The 21474-nt window shown below is 39.3% G+C and overlaps 1 protein-coding gene across 1 annotated transcript; it reads right to left on the reverse strand.

Annotated features, from left to right (window-relative positions):
* Positions 1–2632: 2632 nt before the first annotated feature.
* On the reverse strand, positions 2633–21461 carry CZH9orf85 (chromosome Z C9orf85 homolog). The gene is made up of 4 exons (XM_064403382.1): positions 21323–21461; positions 11297–11403; positions 9027–9140; positions 2633–8256 (listed from the first exon to the last, which is right to left on the reverse strand). The coding sequence occupies exons 1-4, from the start codon at positions 21422–21424 to the stop codon at positions 8079–8081; spliced, it is 501 nt and encodes a 166-aa protein (XP_064259452.1). The 5' UTR covers positions 21425–21461; the 3' UTR covers positions 2633–8078.
* Positions 21462–21474: the final 13 nt, after the last annotated feature.

Consider the following 21474-nt stretch of genomic DNA (forward strand, 5'->3'; position numbering starts at 1 on the left):
TCTCAACTAGCAACTCAGGGTTGCTCCTCTGAAGCTGTTGTGGAAAATGAGAGTTCTTGGTTAAATGTGATGTGCTGGCAGTATGTTTTCATTTTCAGGTTTCTTTCTCAACAACTGTACACCAGGTTCTCCAAGATTTCTGGGGAAATTAATGAGCTGAGCTTAATCTAACTATGTGTAATCCTTTGATTTGTGTAATTTATTGTGTTTGTGCAGTGTTCATTTGTTTGTTTGGTTGGTGTGGGTTTTATTTTTATTTGCATGTATATGTTCTAATTAATTAAATATTCACATTACAAGAGGCCAACTTACAGTATGCGGTCGGTAGCTCTGACTTTTGGGAACTCAGCACTTGCCTACTTGTGCTACTGCAGCTGCAGGTGGGTTAGCCAGGCTGGGAAGTACAGCCTTTTAAGCTTTCCCTACAAACAAACTTCACATTAAAAGCAGAATTTCCAGCTCAGGTGTCTGTCCTTGATCCTGACCTCTTCCCTCAGAAGCTTGCTGGAAGAGTAGATGGTCTGGGTCGCAGCTCAGTGCACAGACCAAGGGGAGCCGCTTCCCTGTGAGATAAAAGCTGGCCAGCCAGGTCTGAGCAATGAAAACAAAGCCCCCAGAGGTACCCAGCCCGGTGTATCACCGAGCAGCTTGAAGCTAACTTGCAAGCAAACTTTTTCACTTTGTTACAGTGACACCTGGTGTTGAAAGATAGCTTTTTCGAGAGCGAAACATGAGGACGTCGGTAAAAGCAGCAACACGAAGGCTTGTACTTTGGCACTGACAAACAAATGTTCCAATTTGCAAACACAAGGTTTTGTCAGGTCCCCTTTCTTCCTTCCCCACTTACTAAGGGGCAAAAAAAAACGTTAAAAGGAGTCTCAGTGACTTTGTGCGTCTACTGTTGATGATTTATGTATGCATTATACTCTGGAGCAATAACTGTCACACAGATTTGGGAACCTTTTCAACAATGAGACAGCAAAGCAGTCCTCTAAATATAAAGGAAAAAAACTCGAACCCAATTCTTCATTAAAGTGTGTCAAACATGAAGCCCACGAGGCTATCTTGATGTCAAATTAATTAGAGAAGACATATTTAACTACCAGTATAATTTATTCAAGGTCAGTAAATCAAGCTCCCTTCTAACATCATTTACCTTCAAGAAGGAGCACAACATTCTGTCCTGGTTTCAGCTGGGGTAGAGTTAACTTTCTTTACACTGGCTGTCATGGGGCTGTGTTTTGGGCTTGTGCTGAACAGAGGGTTCATTATACAGAGAAGGTTGTTATTTCTGAGCACAGGCTATACAGTTCCAAGGCCTTTTCTACTCTTCATGCTGCCAGGTAGGGTAGGGGTAAATGGGAGACTGGGAAGAAACAGAGCCAGAACAGGTGACCCCAAACTGACAAAAGGGATATTCCAGATCATCATCCTCAGTATGTGGAGGGGGGAAGAAGCAAGTGGGGGGAAGAAGGGGGGACATTTTGAGTGCTGATGTTTGTCCTCCCAAGTCACCATCTTGTGTCATGAGGCCCTGCTCTCCTGGAGATGGCTGCACACCTACCTGCATGTGGGGAGCAGTCAATTAATTCTTTACTTGGCTTTGTTTGTGTGCGTGAGTTTTGTTTTCCTATCAAATTGCTTGTATCTCAACCCATGAGAGAGCTCTCTAGCGTTTGCCCTTCTGATTCTCTCCCTGGTCCTGTGGGTGGAGCAGTGAGTAAGCAGCTACCTGGGGCTTGGCTGCTGGCTCAGTTTGAGCCACAACACATTCCCCAGTAGCAGACTAACAAAACTCAGAGCTACTTAAGCAGTAGCTCTGTGAAGAAAAGATCTACTCAACAGAGTCACTAATGGTAAAATGCTTTAATGTTAAGAAAACCAGAACCACCCCCAAACCCCTCAAAAATCCCCAAATAAAAAACCCAAAGTCCTACTAAAATGTTTATAAAATTACAAAAATAAAGTAGTGATAACTGTGTTTTTTCACTGTGAAGGCCTAACTTCAGTTCTATGAGTGGGATTCTTATCTGAATCAGTCTTTGTCAAATCATTTCCATTTACACCCCAGAAGAAATATTGAACAGTAATTACTGTCCGTTGTAATATCTCCTTTAAATTGCTTTATTTCAACAAAAGTAAAGCTATCTCAAACAGCAACAAGGTATTTAATTCCTTGGAACCTCAGCTGACATGCTGGGAGACAATAAACACCAACTTGTTGTCAGGCTAATTACGATAAAGCTCTAGGTTTATTATTTGGACTGACTTCCATGCACACAGTGACAGCTGAAGGCTGCAGAGATGAAGAGAGGCAGGTACAGCTGTGTGAATTTCTGTACTTCCATACAAGTTGTTTCCTGCCAGACCCTCTTCCCCTTCTTCCAACCTTCCCCCACAACCCTCTGCCTCTAAACGGCATTTTGGACAAACTTGGCTGGACAACCCTCTTTGACAGTGTCAGATATTTGAGAGAGGCCCTTCTCTCCATTTAGAGACTAAACCATATGCATTACTCTTCCTTTAGAACCACACACTGTTCTCATTAATGGCACATGTTAGTGGCAAGGGAAAAGAATGCCCAACAGGACTCATTCTGAGCATCCTGGTAAAATGCTACGGGAGGGGGGGATTGTTGTTATTGTTTTGTTTGTAATATTTTTGTGGGGTTTTTTTGTTTGTTTGTTTTGTGTTTGGGTTTCATTTCATTTGGGGGGAGTGTTTTTGGTGAGTTTTTTTTGTTTTGTTTTGGTTATTTTGGGGGGGGGGTGTGTGTGTGATCACAACCAGTCAGCTGCTAATGTGATTTTTTTGAAGTAACATAGACAGCCAGTACCTGTACTTGGTCTCCGTAGACCTTAGGTGCAGTCATGAGGTGAGGATGAGAAAGAAGCAACTAGTTAGATGTGGTGATCCAAAATGCAATTCTTTCTTGAAGGGAGAGTTCATAAAGTCAGAATTACTAATACCCACATGCAGCTCAAGATAGTACAAAACCCGGAAATAAAGGAAAACTTCCTGCTGAAACACAGTGAAAACCATAGCTCTGAGATTCTGGTCACTGCATAGTTTTGGGATGACTTAACCTTAAGGCAACAATTTTCTAAAATATGAAGATTATACCAATACAGCTTGAGTCTTTCTAGGTATTTTCTAGACAAATTCCTTGTGATCTTTTTAAAGGATAAGATTAGTTTTATAACATAAAGATTGTATTATGACTTTTCTCTAAATAATGCAGGTACAACTTTGCTCCATTCTGGAGGTTTCATCACTAACTTACTGTCAGTAAGACTAAGCTGCTACTGAAAAGTTATTTTCTTTGGAGAATGACATATTAGCCATTTCCAGAGGGATTTTTAAAATCTTTGTCATGTAGGTAATAGTAAATCTACTGTTGCTTAAAAGAATAGAAGTTGTCTGGTTTTACAGGGCTTATTTTTCCTTGGATATGGAAGGTTTGGGATTATTCTGAGTTTCTCCAATACTATAAAAAATATTGTACCTTTTCATCTTCCCCCCCTCCCCGCCCTCAAGACCCATGGCTTTATTTCACTTCACGTTCACCTCACAAGTGCATTTTGTATTGGGTTTGCACAGCAAGGTTTGGGAATGTGGGTGGTACAGAGTTGCTCTTTCTGAGAAGGTGATCTACCATCTTCCCCTGTGTCTGATAAAGACCACAAAGCCCATCTCCAAGGTGGATCCACAAAGCAGAGCAGCTTGTTTTACAGTTCTAGCATCAATTCCATTCCTTCTACTGGGAATAACCAGAGTAATACATTGTTGCCAACAGTCAGAAGCTGCAGAGCTCTCACGCAGCCAGAAACTTCCACAGTGCAGCAGCTGTGGGAAAAAGGAAAAGAAATAACCCTAAAAGAAACATGTCAGGAGAGTCTATAGGGAAAAAAAAATCTAGCTGTTACACATGTAGCTTTGCCACTACATATTATTCAATAATAGTTTCACTGCTGATACGTTTCATAATAATTAAACTGTGGATACTTCTCATAGTTTTGACACATGGTGTCATACTTGCTCACATAAAATTAAGGAAACTGCGAGTCAAGTGCAAAAAGAAGAGATATTACAATCCTGAGGCCCAAAAATGCAAGATATCCTTAAAAGAGAGATTTCAGGTGAGTGCTGCCATTTGGTAACAGGCATAAACCTTTTTTGTTTTGTTTTTGTATAAAAACATGGTATTCTCTGTTGCAGTTTAAAAGGAAATTATTAAACTATTTGGTGCCATTTTCAAAGCATTTATAAGAATACAGCTGATCCCTTCAGTGTGGGTTTCTGAAGTTATGTCAGGGGCAAATGCAAGGAGAGATTTTTCAGGTAAAATCTTAATGCCTTTGGCTCCTGTTTTTATATCCTCAAATTTATTATTGATGACTGCATTATGAGTATTACCCCTATTATTACAAATAGATGTTTTCTTATTGACTTCAGAAAAAAAAAAAAAGATAATTTTAATGTGATTTCATCTTAACTATTTTTAGGGGCTCCAGAAGAAAAGTCTGCTACTTGAAATAAACCAAATGTTTTATTTCTAGTCTGTTACAGGTAACTTGTCTGCGAATGTGTTATCAAGCCACAGAAAGATCACACTTCAATTGTAAAGTAGGATTCCTAAACTTTGAAACAAACTCACTATATGTGATGAGAATGTATGCAGAGTTCATACCTTCTTTTTCACCAAGAGTTTTGAATTGTATTAGGTTTCAGATGAAAGGTAGGCAGGAAAATTAAGTGGCAGTTTGCATGAACAGCTCCCTAAACATCTGATAAAGAAAAGCATCTCTCCCTGTCACTTACAAAGCTTTCCTCATTAACTCTGACAGTCAGGCTGATGCTTCCAATAAGCACTTACTTTTGCATTTTCTACCAGCATACATTTACTTATGAGAACACCTAAACAAAGAAAACATACTTAATTATAGAGCTAGAGGTTTACAAGGTGGCTCACACTTGATGACCTGCTATATTTTCTCCTATTTTCCTTGCTAATGTTGTGATTTCCATCTCAACATCCAAGTACATGCCCATTACAGGGAGAAAGCAAGCTGTACTTTTCTTAATTAACCAATAGTTTTATAAACCTTCAGAAGCTGGTATTATTACAGTATTTTGGATGAATACAGAATAGTCAGTAGGCAAGACAAGAACAGAAGAGTGCAGCCCATGAAAAACTGGAAGTAAATCATGGAGCAATGTTTTTTGCATTACCTGATTCTACAAAACATTTGATGATAGGATGTCTCAGAGATGCCTGTGAACTTTGACAGGGAAGATTGTTAAGGAATTAGTCTAGGAGGTAGCACTCTGTCCACATCAGGCTCTCATCATACTGTAATGGATCCAGGTTATCTCAAGAAATCCCTATGCATAGGAATTTGATTCCCAGAAATGTGTACAAGTCAAGCATGTCGAGTTCTGGCAGCTCCAGCTATGATGAGCATTTCCCCTTGTGGAGTAAGAATCATCTGGGATGCCTGCCTCACCCATAATGGCAGTCCACTACCTAATTAATTACTTCAGTGTTGAGTCATAGTAAATGACACTCCTAAGGGCAACCTGGTAACAGGAACTCAGCTGTCAGCAACACCACTGCATCACTAGTGATGCATCAAGTATTCTTCAGATGACTAATTAACATCTATCATTTTTTTCTTCAGTAATGCATTTGGTGAGGCACTGCAAGGTCCAGACAAATCCTGAAACCTCTGATCAGTCATACTGTTTAAACCGCATTTCAGCACCCTGCAGGCATTGTGGTATTTTTAATTTCCTAAGTTTATAGACACAAGTTCATTATTATTTGTAAAAGAATAGGCAGAAAGGTTTCAAAATCTCAATTAAAACTAAAAATCATTCCATCTGTATGACTACCTTGAAGATCTCAAAAATCTTTGATGACTTTTGATCTCCATTTTTAAAAATATTCTCATTTCTGTATGATTGTACTGAAGATCAGCATTCAAAGAGGTCCTACTCCTGCATTATCCTCTGTTCAATAAGTTCCTCAAAAAGAGACAAGAAAACCAAACCCCTGATACTCAGAACTCTTATAGTTTGAGTTATAATAGCTTAATGCAGTTCCAAATATATCCTAATCTTCAGTAAAATGCAAACTCCTTTTCCCTTGCAAACCTGCCATTTTGTAAGCTGACTCACAACCACCACGTTAAACGGTGTTGCAGAAATTATTTCCAGCAGTATATCCTTCAGCCACAGCTGAACCTCAGACAGAAGGCTTGCCAGAACCAAAACTGTCTGCAGATAGGCTGGACTAACACCAGCCAGCCACCACTGCAGCTGAGCTCAACCACAGCACAGTTTCATCAGCTATAGTACTAGCTCTGAACAGAGCATCAGGAGTGCGACATGAAGGCTTCACAGGACTTTCCCTTTGTACCAACATTTTTGCACTGTGTTGCAACACATTGTTTATCTCTGTCACTCTGCTCACTCCTGATACTGACAGGTTGTGTCACCACTATGAGAAGAGAATTCTTCCCCTTATTTTCTCGTTATACAGCTTCTGCCAGTTCCATCACATATTTTCCTATCATTCAAGGATGTCCTCTCACCTTTCAACAAAGAACAAGGCCATTATTAATTTTTCCAAGTGGAAGAACATTTCCCATACGTATGGCACTTTCAACAGCCAAATTCACTTTAGGTTCCCCCTTCAGAGAGACCCCTTCTGAAGCTAAATCCAGATTACTTATTAACTTTCTTCTATGCACCCTCCTATCTGGTCATCTGCAGTGTATACATGGGATATTCCTTGTTTACTCTCCCCTTGTTGACATCAACTGGCAGGACAACAGATGTGACACTAAGTCAGATGTCATTGCTGTCCTGTTGGGAGGACTTATCTGTCAGTGAAACCTCCAGATAACCTTCAGATCCAACACTTCTGAACATACCTGACAACCTCCTTTTCTGCCACTGAACACTTCTTGGTGTTTTCCAGCTTGACAGGACAGACATTGGGTGCCTATCAGCACCCAAAGGATCAAGTTTCAGTATTTCCTTCAAGGCACGGATGGGCAACAACCTCAGAGCTGCATTTCCTCACAGAGTATTTGAAAAATATAGTTTGAGAATCAATTTTTTCCATGCTCACTATTGCAAATCAGGCAAAGCATCAAAGCAGATGTGGCATAGCATATTGTCATAGGTTAATGCATATATATACTGTTAATTAAATATAAAGAGCAAGAAGACAGCAAAAAGAAATCAAACCATCCTAAATCCTGTAAAGACAGTTACTGCAACTTCAGTTCTTTGTACAGCTTAACCAACACTGGAATAGAAACTGGGAAGGGCGTAACTCTATATGATCATTCTGCTGTGCAAATCTTTTCATATCAGAGAAAACTACATGAGATCCAGATGAATCTCTGAATTCTGAAAATTAAAAGAAAGTGTGATGAGAAATTCTGAAGTGTGCAGGTTTCTTCTTTACAAAACATTGGTAGCAACAAGGTCACAAATCTGTAATGCACACTTATACGTGGTAAATAAGGTTTAACTGTTCATGAACCAGTGATGGCATTTACACACTTGTTTCTTTCTTGTGGGGAAAAACAACCTGAATAAAAACCCTCAGGCATAAGGGTAAGACCCCATTTGGAAACTCACTGACAGAATGCTGCAAGTTCTTCCTTCAGAAAATGATTATAGCTGCTTTAGCTCTCCCTGTTTGTGTTTATTCTAGACTTTCAGGTAGATTTCCAGGTAGCAATAATACTTCCGACAGTCACATAATACTGAATTTCGAACAATTACACAAAAAGATTTTATTCCATAAAAACAGGAAGTTGTTATATGTATGAAATAAATAACTATGCTTACAGATAGAATTTCTGATTCTTTTCAAAGAATTTCTGTTCCTAATACACAAAACTGTGTATTAATACAAATGCCCACGTGCATCCTCGTACACAATGCCAAAATTAACATACAAGGACTTTAGATGTATAATCAGGGTTTGGAGCAGTTTAAGGGCAAGCACTGATTTACCATATTTGATTGCATATAATCTCATGCATAAACACAACCTTTTAGATCTCTGTTTTTTCAAAATTCATACTTTTGAATTGTTCTTCAAGCACATCAGAATCTTCATCACTGTCTGCACTACTGAAATTTGTATCAAAATCCAGCTCATCCTTCAATTTACTTCTCTCTTGGCCAGTTTTAGAAGTCTCACTGTCAGTTCTGTCTTGTCCTTTATCAATCCTGTAGAAAGCAAGAGGGATATTATCACCACCCACTTCTGTAATTTAAACAAGAATGGGATGAAGGATAGAATATCCTCCCAGCATTCCACCACCCCAATATAGGACGGAAGATGGCAGGAGGTGGGAAGAAGGAGGAGAGGGGCAATAGAAGTCCCTAAAGTTACTTCACACTAAATAGGAAGCATATAAAACACAGTAAAGTACGCATAAAGTAGTATTTAGTACAGAAGAGACTGTAAAGAAAGAAAAGTAAATATTTGAACAGCTTTACCAAGTAAGCAACTGCTGGACTGTTGTCACAAACTAGTAAATTAATGTTTTATGTATCATGCTCAATAGAGAACAACAGTAAATAACCAAAAGCCTGCTAAATGTACTGTGGTAACTACACTCGGTATCAGTCCTTGATTAGTTGTTCGGTTCACTAGTAACATCATCAAGTGGCAGACAAAATGCAAACAGTAAAGTGGCTTATGCATATTTTATGATGCTCTACATCAAAACCCATTTTGAAGTGCACAATTTACCCACTGGTGTTAAAATGTCTTATCCAAGTAGGACTTTAGTTGTCTCAGCCTCACTAACATCAATAAGCATTTTACCCCCAGCTGCATCTGAAGAAAGTGAGGAAAATGACTCCTACTGATTCATGTTGGGATAATTGAGAATATGGCATAAATTACAACAGCTTCTTGGCAGTTTCCAAACAAGGCTTATTAGAAAAGGGAATTATCAGGACTGAAACTATGTACTCTATGAGCTACTTACGGAATCACTATTTCTTCTTGTTTCCCACACTTAGCACAAATTTCTAGTTTACCAGCACATGGTCGACAAATAATATGATAAGGATCTTTTACAGTCTTCTGGAGACATTTCACACTGTGAAGAGAAAGAAAATATGATTGAAAAATATTTGGACAATTACTAAACAGTCTGTATTCAAATACAATATACAAAGGAGGAATAAACACTCACAAAAGAGGAACAACACATTTTAGGCTGGTTTCAAACTAAACGCTCAGTGTTTTATCAAGCAGCATTATCAAAATCATTGCTGTTCACCCCCTTCCCTTACCTTCCTCAGAAAGAATTACTAAAACAAGTAATTAAAAAGAAATATTAAATAAAGAATTTTAAATTTAAGTTGACAGAATAACCATTTCCATTCATTTCAGTAGGTAGTTTTTACTTTAAAATTGCATTACTTCCGGTTTAATGATAAAAGCAGCATATGGCATAAAAAAGTACATGGACTTTACAAATAAAAAGCTTTCAGTTGAAACACTGAAATTACTTCCTCTTGAACTTCTCAGAGTATAAACTGAGTCAGTGCTAGACCTTGTCTTGTATGAACACAAGCCTGCAAGGAACAGGATTCTCAACAAACCCAACCTAATAAGGTAAAGGGCTTGGGCTATTCTTTTTCAAAATATGATAATATCCTGTGGATTTTCTAATTTCCAAAATTCTGTGTCTTAACATTCAGCTGACATTTCAAAAGCTTTGTATATCTGGAGAACATAACCAGAACAATATACCCCATGTAACGTTGATCTCTTGACAGTAATTTGTAATGCCCTCAAAAGTTCTTCCCAGACATGTCATACTAAACAGAGGCACTACCAATGCAAGACAGATTTATATTTTTTTTAAATAGTTTCACTTGTAATAAATTAAATACTCAGTAGTGAATTAGGGAATACTTGTGGTTGTACTAACACTAATAATTTTAAAGATGTTACAAAACTAAAAATAAGTTGAGATACAGAGAAGTCCTCCATCCCCATCTTTTGCAATATAAAGAATTCAATTTTTTTTAATTGTCACATTTTTAATGTCTATTACACTTTTACTTCACCCAGAAGCTTCATCTGTTGAAAATTTTCATAGTCTTGTCCTTTCAGAACAATGGCTCACACAGCCATCATACTGCTGGCATAGAAATCATCACCTGTAAAGCTAAAATGCTCTGAGGCACAACTTCCTCATTCGAAAATATGAGGGAAAACATCATGTATTCTGTTACAAGCTGCTGTTCTAAAATGTCACTTTTTCTACATCCAATGCTTCCCTGATTTACATGGGGGTTTTGCCTGCTTTCTTCCCTTTGGGAAAAAAAACCCAAAAACTAAAAACAAACAGGATGCACAAATAACATAATTATTTGAGAAAAAGGGAAAACCCCAACTTCATCTGTGGTACACAGAACACAGAATTCTTATTTCTTATTCAGCAAGCCTTCTATCTAATCATTTATTCTTTACATGAAAGGGTGAAACTGGTTACTAATACCAAAATACAAGCTACTGTGACAAACCTGGCTGTATTGTTCTCCGAGTTCTGTGTTTCATTGCTGAAACACTGACTGTGTCTACTACCACAGGAGGTAAGGACCTCTGCAACTCAGCAAATAAGAAGGAAGCAGAGAGCATCTCCTTCAGAAAACTAGAATAATTTATATGTTTGTGATAGGGTAAAGTATTTATCATCTTTTTCATACAGTTGTACAAAAACAACTCTATGCAAACAATGCCAACATTTACTACTTAGGATTATAGTTTCTTACAGAAAAGGAGAAAACATGCTAAGAAGAGGTAATGAAATGCATGTATTGCAAATATTAGCAAAGTACAGAAGTCAAGAGATGTGCAGATCCCTCTAAAGAATGTTTCACGTGAAACAATGTTTTCATGTGAAAAAAGACCTTAGAAAATCGTCTTACAATAGGTTCAGGTAGGACTTTTTGTTCAGGATGACACTGGCAGTCTTGGAAACCTACAGGTCCACAGTTCAACCAGTTTTAACAGCAAAGAGGGAAGTAGTTGCTCTTCCTCTTTGTCTTCTTTTCAGAAGTTTACGACAAAAGACTTATGAATTAGAAAATTAACATTGCCTATATGTTGTCATTGCAGACCCCACATTTTTGAAATGTTGCATAATAGCAGCTTCTTCTTCTGAGTTTCCAAAGCCAGAATATTTTCCAAAAGCTCCAAAAACTACATGATCAACAACTAACAAAAAATATCTTTACTCACCATTTTTTAGGTTTTGTCAGTAGCTTGTACTTTCTGAATTTTACTCGCCACTCCAAGATACCTTTGCAATGCTGACACACTCCATCATGAAGCTTAGCATTTATTTTCTGAATAAGTAAAAAAAAAAAACACATTGATGACTCCCTGCTGTAAAGAGTATAATCTTGCTTAGAAAGCATTTTTACCCATCTTATAATTGATACAGTACTATAAACATGGTCGCTTGGTATTCCCATTAAGCCTTTCATATACATTTGTCTAGAGATTTTCTTCAATGGAAAGGGTACTTTGAAGTTAAAGAATATGATGATGACAATGATTATTATTATTATCTTAATAGTGGTACTTCTTTCTGTTATTATATTGCTGAGAATTGATTACTGTAGGTATTTAATTCTTTTCATCTCTAGACATTTTTTAAAATGTATTAAAAAAGAAATAAGCCCTGAAATACACAGCTTTTGTCCAAAGAAGACAACTTACAAGACTTAGCATTTAACTTACTATTGCTCAAGCTATCACTATACTACATAGTTTAAATAGTCTCCAGGATTTTTCCTCAGATAACAACAAAGTAGAATCCACACACTACTTGCAGTCAAATTATTCAATCTCCCTCTAATCCTAGCCTTCCTTTATGAAAAACATTTTTGCTTTCTGCATCTAAGATAATTTTTTTAAGTGGTAATTGAAACTATGGTATATTTTTGAGACAATGAAAAATTTACCTTAATATCTCCCACAACATTTTGTCTTTAAGCTTTCTCAGAAATACAAAACATCAACTGGCTAGTAGTATTTGCATAGGAGAAGTTATTCTGAGATGGGAAATGGTACCAAACCATGCTCTTACCTTAAATAACAAGCAATGTCCTTGCAGACTCAATTTAATTTTATTTCTTCTCTGTTTAAGAATGCCAGCACTAATGTTGTCTATCATATGGTTATTCATATTAATTCAGAAATTTAAAACTAGAAATTTCATGGTTAAAAACTACATATAATGAAAAAGGTATTTTTAAGATAGTTTAAAAATCGCTACCATATCAACATTGCATTATTAGAATGGTTTAAACCACATCTACTTCTTAATATACCGAGAAGGAGTGATGCTGCATTAATCTGGATTACAACTGATGTTATTATTTCACAAATAAACTGAAAAAAATTATTCTACGAATACAGTGTCTTCTGAAGTAACTTCCTGCTTTTATGACTCACAAGAGTTTCTTACTACTTCACAAAGCTCTACTTCAACACATAAGACCAAAAAAACAAGCCAAGCTTAAAAACACAGTATCTTATTCTATTCAAAAAAATTTATATGGCAGAGGAGATGCTACTTTCAAGTGAAACTGTACTCTGGGACTTGTGTTCCATTGTCTCCTTTTTTGTTAAACTTGCACATTCAATAAGAGTTTTCCTATGGTGTGGTTAACTGAACAAGTGGTGCTTTCTGGCTGCTTCAGTTAAAAGAAAATTATTTTCTAAATGATCAAATACAGACTTAGCATATTAAGAAGCCAACCAAACAAGGTTTTGCTCACTGCTTGAATATTGAATACAGAAAGCTGTGGTTCTGATGCATTACGGATATATTTTCCAAAAAATACCAACAATTGCTTAATGTGCAAAATTTCTGAGAGAAGAAAATCATCAGTAAGTTCCCAGTAGATATCTGTTAAAAGCAATTTAATATCTCACAATTCAGTATCTTGCAAGTCAAACTACTGTGTTCAGTCTTTCAAAATTCATGCAGTTCAAAGATAAGCCATGTTTCAGCACCTGACCAGCATGAAGTAAGGCTACAAGCACTATAGCCCACAAGCTCCCCATAACCTGCAAATTAGCCTGAACTTCTCAGCGCTCCCCGCCACTCCCCTGACCTGCATTGATTGGCAACACAGGAGGGCAGTAAGATACACTGTAATTTGTTTTTCCAGGTAGGGATACATTTATTGCTACCAGCTTTTTTTAGTTTGGCTAAGGCAGAATCCAGTGAAAGTCAGAAGACTGCAGAAGCGTAAACTGAAGGGAGATGGTTGTCCTGCCAGAAAAGCAGTTAGCTTCCTGGATGAAAACGATGTATTTTCCCTTAACACAGCTGGGGCTGTGGTTGGGAGCCGTGCCACAGAGCGATCCAGGGGCAGGCTCAGCAAAGTCTAAATCTCCTGGAATGCATGCCTGTGCTCAGGACTGCATGGCCTGAATGACACAGAAACTACTTCAGAAACCTCTCATCTGAAGCAAATCCAAAGTTCATCAAACAGGCAGCCTATTACAAATTCTACTTAATATTTGCTATGGAACAAGGAAATATGCATAGTTATTGTTCATGGAGCTTTAAAAAGCTCTTCCTCACCCCAAATACTCTCATCATCTGGCTCCAGAATACACAATCACACAGTGATGCTTTTTTTCCCCTTCTTTTTCTTTTTCCAATCAAACTGAAACACTGGCCATCACAAAAGCTGAAGATGCCAAAGATGAAGGGGCAGTACAGCATGCATAGGCAATCCAAGAGGTTCCTAGCATACACTAATGACAGCAGCCTTCTCCAAGCAACAGCAGAGCCAAGAAGCAGAGGTGCTGTGCTGGACCTTGCTCTCTCCAACAAGGAGGAGCTAGTGAATGTGAAGCTCAAGGGCAGCCTGGGCTGCAGCAACCATGAAGCAGTGGATTTTAAGGACCTTGGGGGAGTGAAAAGCATGGGAAGAAGAACACTACCCTGGACTACAAGACAGCAGACTCTGGCATATTCAAGGATCTTCTTAGTTGAGAGCCATCTTCTTAGTAGAGTGCCATGGATAGAACCATGGAGGGAAGAGCAGCCCAAAAGAGCTGGATGATATTGAAGAGCTGTCTCCTTCAGGTTCAATTGCAATGCATCCCTACAGAGGAAATCAAGAAAGAAAACTGAGATGCCTGCATGGGTGGACAAAGAGCTCCTGGAGAAACTTAAACAGCTAGGTTACAGAGAGTGTAAGCAGGGAAAAGTAGTCTGGGAGGAAGACACAGAAATTGGTCAAAGAGCCAAGGAGATCGTTAGGAAAGCTAAAGTATGGGCAGAAATAAATCTGGCAAAGGAAGTCAAGGGTAAGAAAAAAACAAGGTTCTTTAGGTATGTCAGCAATCAAAGATAGACTTTGGAAAATGCCGGTCCTCTCAGGAGAGATACAGGACGCAGAAAACCTGGTGACCATGTCCTCATGGAGAAGGCATTTATACAGCGGAATTGAGCGTACCCTCAGCAAGTTTGCCAATGACACCAAGCTGTTATGATGTGATCAACACACTGGAGGGAAAGAATGCTGTGCAGAGGGACCTACGCAGGTCTGAGAGGTGAACCTGTAGAAATCTCATGATGTTCAACAAGGCCAAGTGCAAGGTCCTGCACTTGGATTGTGGCAATCCCAAACACAAATGCAAGGTGGGTGGAGAATGGACAGAGGGTACTCTGAGGAAAAGGACTTTGGGGGTGTTGGTGATGACAAGTTCAGTATGAGTTGGCACCTTGCAGCCCATACCTCTGGCCAGCAGTGCACGGGGGGGATGCTGCCCCTTCACATTGCTTTTGTGAGACACCATATAAGCATTCAGATCTGGATGATGAGACAACACAAGAAAGACATGGACTTGTCAGAACAAGTCCAAAGGAGGGCCACTAAGTAGACCACAGGACTAGAGCACCTCTCCTATGAAGGCAGGCTGAGAGTTGGAGTTGTTCAGCCTGAAGAAGGCTCTGGGAAGACCTTAGAGCACCTCCCAGTACCAGAAGAAGGCTATGAGATAGCTGGAGAGGGAGTTTTACAAAAGGATGTAGTCACAGGCCAAGGGGGAATGGCTTCAAAGTGAAAGATTGTAGGTTTTGACCAGACCTTAGGAAAAAATTCTTTACTGTGTGAGTGGTGAGGCACTGGAACAGCTTCCCCACTGAAGCCGTGGATGCCTCACCCTTGGCAGTGTTCCAAGGCCAGGCTGGATGGGGCTCTAAGCAACCTGGTCTAGAGGGAGGTGTCTCTGCTCATGACAGGGGGTTTGAAACCAGATGATCTTTAAGGTCCCTTTCAACCCAAACCATTACATGATTCTATCATCACATTTATGTGCATCATAAATCACTTTAAGTATCCTGATCCAGGCATAAAGATGCCTGGACTTTTCAACAGGGTAAGACCACAAATCTGACACAGCTACTCATAAAGGAATCACATTGCATCTGCTCAGAAGGTCACAAACTGGAAGAAAGACAACAGCTTTAAGTTCTAATGTCCTCCTTCTAAGGGGCACACATAGAGCATCTTCCCCCTCTTCAGCAATTTCCTGTATTTTTTACTCAATTTTGATGCCTCAAGTATGGGGCATTATAATTAAATCACTGGCTCAGCACATCTGAGTACAAGAGCCACTAAGACTATACAACCCTACCAGGCAGTTGGTTTAGAAAGTCAATAGTGAATGATGGATTGATGTAAAGAAAGCAGTTAGAGAGTTTAACTTGTGTATTGTCTTTTAGATTTATTTTGCTCAGAAAAAAAAGGCATGATATTTAAATGCTACCATTACTGAAACAAATTGCTAATTTATTGTGGTTTTTTACACTTAATTCAGCATCACCTCTGACCAAAATAATCCATACCACACCACTTTCAAAAGCAATGCAGACTTGAAGAAGTAAAGAAAGCTGCTCCTAATGAAAGATTTGAATAGTCTGTTTTTTCAGATTTTTGAAAATGCTAAAAAAGCACATGACAGCAGTTCTCATAATAAACCTCAAGACAAATTTTCTTGTTTCTCAGTTCCTGGTCAGGATGGGGAAGTCACTACTAAAATCAAATAGTAGTGCTTACTTTTCCTACTAATATTTACTTTTTAATATATTTTGTATATTGTTTAAACTTTCATAAACTCATATTTTCTTCTTTTTGCCCATTTAATAGCTTGCTCTTCCTTGAGGGTATTAAAAAACCCAACAGCCCACACAAAGCCCTGAAAAAGGCTAGTAAACCTCATTATTCTTTTCCAACTTTTCTACCCAGCTTTTATGCAGGTAGTCAGGGCCTCACACACAAATAGGTGATAGTGCTTGAAATTAATTTCTTGGTGTAAATTAATTTCTTGGTGTGAAAACTACTCCAACATGTTAGATTATGCTTCTGTTGCAGCATTTTCTCTGGGGTTTTCTTTATGCTCATTTCCCTGTTTTAGTCAATAGCTCTCTTTTTAGCATACTTTGCTCCAAGGACAAGTGCAACTCATCCAGTGCTTGCAGTATGTCTATGTATTCTCCAGGGAAATTACAGTTATGCAATACAGACATACCTAAGCAGCCTAAAGGTATGATGCCACAAAATATTCCATGTGCACACTATAAGCACATTCAGTTGTACATTAACGAATCAACATCCTCTGCTGACATAACCTAATATTAAATCACCTAACAACCTGCCAAAAGCAGTTCAGAATGTATTAAAGTAAACAAATGTGCTACACCTACTAACTTGGCTCACAAAATAATCCCTAGCTAAAACCAGCATTAAAGAGCTCACAGGTAGGATATAATGACAAGACTTCAAAGAAGCTTCCCCATCTGTTTGTAAGCTTCTAATTACGTGTGAACCTATGGATATTTTGATTTCCTCTACTGAAAGCAAATTCCTTCTACTGAGCACATATCAGTGGTCTATTCTGCTACAACTGAGTGTAATGTTAATGCCACCCATAAACCTCTTTGTCAGAAACACAGGTGGCACTGCTTCAATCAGCAAGGTTGAATGCAGCACAAGAGTGAATGTAGGATTTCTGAACAACTCAATTTCTCAAAAAAACAGAACTCCACAGGACCTCCAGTGCATGACTACTAAGCAGTTAAAGTAGGTCACTGCAGAATGACAAATGTGAAACTGAGCTACCAGATGCCAGATTTCAGGGTTCCAATACACATTACACAGGCTGAAACTGTCCACCACAGAGCTTCACTTGCTCCCATATTGTATCAGCATTACTTGAAGTTCCTTTTTCTACAGATATTTTCTCATCAAGTGTATTTCAAAATTTAAGTAACATATGCCTATAGCATTTAAAAGAGCACTGGAAGGACTCTCATCATCTCCCCCAGAAAGAATGGAAGATACACAAAGACACATAAACACAGACACACCAGACACACCTCCTGTACCTACCCATACATTCTTTCTCTCACTCTCTGCCCCACCTCCAGAGCTGGGTTAGAGTCCAGAGCAGATATTATATTTGCTCCTATTCTCCCTACATGAGAGGCTACAAGCCAAGACTGAATGTATTTCTGAACCCAAAGTAACAGGAGTGGCTAGAGAGTAGACTTCAGCCTACCAAGCTACTCTACACTGCAGCAAGAACGTTATCTAAAAAAACTGCAATATGGTTATCTAACAATTCCAGTTGGCCACTGGTTTATCTCTATCTCACTTCTGTCCTTCAAAATATGATTACTGACTCAGCATTTAAGCTCTACATTCAGTTGTTCACTTCCTAGTGCTTTCACACAGTCTAAACCAGTGTTTCCACTAAAACAAGTGATTTATCCACACACCTGGCAGAAAAAGTAACTGACATTAACACTGTGGTAAATCTGAGGTTCAGAGGTAATAACCCCTGAAATTTAGGGAAATATGAATTATCATCTTAATGAAAGAAATTGAGAAACAAATCAGTCCTTTGAGTGCAAATACAAATCACTTTATGGTTTACCATCTTACTACAATGGAATTCTAAATGTTCTCATTAAATGATATTTGCTTTCATTTCTAGAACTACTGCAGCTTTCATGATGACTTATGTAATATACTTTACATAAAATGTATATTCATATAACATAATGTATATTTCTCAGCTCGGTGCTGCAAAGAGCTATTCTGGAATATACCAGATAATGCAAACACCAATAAACAAATTCCAAGATTCAATAACTGACAAGACAGTGTCTTACCCTGTCCTGGCTATTCCTTCTTCAGGTCATCCTAAGATGCAAACTTTTCCAGCACTGCTGTAGCTGTTTCCCAAATACAGTAGAGAGGCAGTGTACTTTGTTGCAAGGACGTTTCACCTCAACAAGCCTCAAGAGCAATGCTGTAGTAATTCTGTAGTAAAGACTGATCATTAGAGGAAAGACAGATGGATCTTCTAGCATGCTCTCAAGTAATCACATCTGTGGCCTTTAGGATTAGAAAATGAGTGACACAGTCAGTGTCAGACAAAGAGCACAAAACATTTCAAAAAACAAAAAAAAAACCAACTGGATAGTGATTGACAGCAGAGAAAAGTCAAAATCCTATTAGATCAATTTCCTCTGCAGACACTGCTTCACTGAGAGAAATAGCAACAACACCATAATTAACTACCTCAACTCCACCCACTGTACAACCTGAAGCTATTGTAGTAAATATTCAACATAGCTAATGCAGTGTACAATTGCAGCAGGATCCAAATCTTAAGCTGATAAGCATTTTGCAGCCTTTCAAGGCAGCATTGCATTGGACAGCGTACAACAGTAGACCAGCCAAATACAAACCCCGTCCCCATATGTTTAACAGTGATTTACCGAGATCCATTCTCTTTGAGGAGCTTTTAGCATTGTCTTGATCTACTGAGCTAATGAGAGGTAGAAAGGCATATGCCCCACTCCTTTATCACTCCCTATGAGAGAATTCCTACCATTTCTTTCTTTTCCTCATCATATCTTGAACACCCATGACATATCTGATCATCCAGGACTTTAAAAGACAGAGATGCAAAACTGTCATCATTTAGCATAGTCTATATATAAACTATGACATCAATCGCCACTTAATCTTTGCTAGTCTAACTTCTTTAAAACAGCAAAATGGGGCTAGCATCATTATAATGACCCCTGTGTATCCCTGCCCTGGTTCTGGCCAAGCCAGGGTTAATTTTTCCAGGCTAGGACACTAAGGTTATTCTATATCACCTCACATCATTTTCCAGGAATGGGGGAGGGGTCCCGTTCAGGTCACAAAGCATGGTGTGGTCTGGTACTGCCAGGGGTCCCACACAGTGAACACTTGTGTATGAATCATCTCACTATTGCTGTGAGTGTTTTCTTACTCCATTTGCTGTTTCCAGTAAATTGTCCTTATCTGAACCTGTGATCTTTGCCTTTTGTGCCTCAAATCTTTTGGCCATGGCTATACAGGGAGAGAGGTAGGGAGAGGGGTGAGTGACTGAGTGGTGCACGGTTTGGAGTGTTTCAGTTGGAACACCAAACTAAGAATATAATTCCTAAAACATGGCAGTACCTTAGGACTTGAATTTGTACATGACAGGATACCCTAAGAAAAAGGAACACATCCTTTCCCCTTACCAAACATTGTCTAACCCTGGAATAGGAAGCATATTCTTCAGGATGCTACTTCCACACACTCAGCCATGAACCAGCAAGCAGAGAGAAAAGAAATAATTGGCTTGAAATAGAAAGAAAAAGAAGACAAGCTGATGTCCACAGAAAACCTTGGCCACATTAAAAAAAAAAAAAAATCTTGAGTGCATGATATTGTGTAGCCAGTTCTATAGGATATTAATTATTTTCAAAGGGAAGAAAACCAGAAAAACAGTCATGTGGGTATTAAAATGATTATTTCATTTACAAAGCAGATACCACAATTCAGCGTTTTTTTGAAAACTTTTTGGATAGATCAGCTCTCTATGACTTTTTTGTGTGTGTATGTTTGTACCCAGTCAGAAAATACTCTCCTATCAGAGGTCATGCAGTGACTCATACAACAAATAATACTGTCACTGCTTAGAATTCCAGGAAAGCAGCCTGTTCAACTTGCAGAACCAGTCCTAAAAAAACCATCTCAAAAACCAACAAAAACAAACTCACAAAAAACCCAAACCTCCCTCTTTGGCATCAAGGCTTTAACTTACTACTTTGTTCCCCTACTCCCAGCTCTTTTTGACAACCCAGGCAGGTTCATTTAAAGGGATATTGATATAACAGCTATAGCACCAGATAAATTCTCCCAGATTATTCATCCTCTGTTTTGTCTTAGTCACCTTCTCGGTTGAGCTGGCAAGATGAAACATCCCACTTCGGTGGTGTTACTGCTCAGACACACCCGTGTTCTTCAGCCCCTTCCGCATGTTATGTTACCAAAAGTAAAAACACAGAGCATGTTTCAAGAATATATTGTAGAATATTTCCCCTTCCCTGCTCAGAACCAAAAAAGACAAAACAGGCTTCTGGAACAACAGAGTGAAGATGATAACTTTTGTAGCAAAAGTGCTGATAGACCAGCTGAACACACCTTTCTATCTAACTAATCAAAAGAGCCCCCTTTAAAAAAAAAGAAATTAAATTACACATGAAAGTTATCTCAAAAGTGTGCCAATTGAAGCTGGGTATTTATATGTGATGGGACAAAATTGTTCAAATGAAGCTCTCCAAACACCAAGACTTCTGAGTTATGACCACATAGTCACAAACCTCGAGAAGATTTAAAGAAAAGAAGTCATAGTGTGACAGTGATAGTCACCTTTCAAGAAGTCATATGGATAACACGCCATTGAACATTCAATTGCTGCAGTCACTGCACAAATGTAAGCACTTTATTTCAGTCTTCCTCTTAGAATTCTTTGGCTTAACTAGGTCCTTTCATCTCATAAGCATGATTCAAGTTTCACACTACACATCTGCTTACAGTGACAGCTGTCTGGAATGTCTTGTTACGATTCTCTCTTAGCAGCACTGTGCCTGGTGTGGGCGGACCGGGCCAGAGATATCTCCATCCCTAAAACAGCCCTCGGCATCCACTGCCGGGTGACTTCGTTTGCGATCCCGAAGCCTGTCAGGACCTGGCACCAGACCTCACAGGGACAGGGCACGGCTTCAGAGGCCGCAGGGGGACCTGCCCACGCTTTCGGCAAGAAACCCTTCCCACCGCTCCGGCCCCAAGCGCTGCATGGCCTGCAGAGGGGTGGCTTCTGACGCCGGCACAACCCCGCGTGCCCGAGCCGGCCCCCGCCTACCTTGCGCCGGGCGCTGGTGTCGTACTTGTCGTTCTCGAAGGCGCGCGCGTTCTGGTGGCGCTGGGGCCGCGTGCGCGACACGTTCCCCCGCTCCGAGCTCATCCCGGGCCGGCGCCGCGTGCCCCGGAACCGCTCCGCGGGCCCGCCCGCCC

Source organism: Passer domesticus, chromosome Z, assembly GCF_036417665.1.
Source record: "Passer domesticus isolate bPasDom1 chromosome Z, bPasDom1.hap1, whole genome shotgun sequence".
In the NCBI taxonomy this organism is placed as follows: Eukaryota; Metazoa; Chordata; class Aves; order Passeriformes; family Passeridae; genus Passer; species Passer domesticus.

Coding starts and splice junctions, on each gene's coding strand:
- CZH9orf85 (XM_064403382.1), bottom strand. CDS start 21,424: ATGAGCTCGGAGCGGGGGAACGTGTCGCGCACGCGGCCCCAGCGCCAC. Junction 11,404..21,322: donor ACACCAGCGCCCGGCGCAAG/GTAGGCGGGGGC, acceptor TTACTTATTCAG/AAAATAAATGCTAAGCTTCA. Junction 9,141..11,296: donor CTGACAAAACCTAAAAAATG/GTGAGTAAAGAT, acceptor TTCTCTTCACAG/TGTGAAATGTCTCCAGAAGA.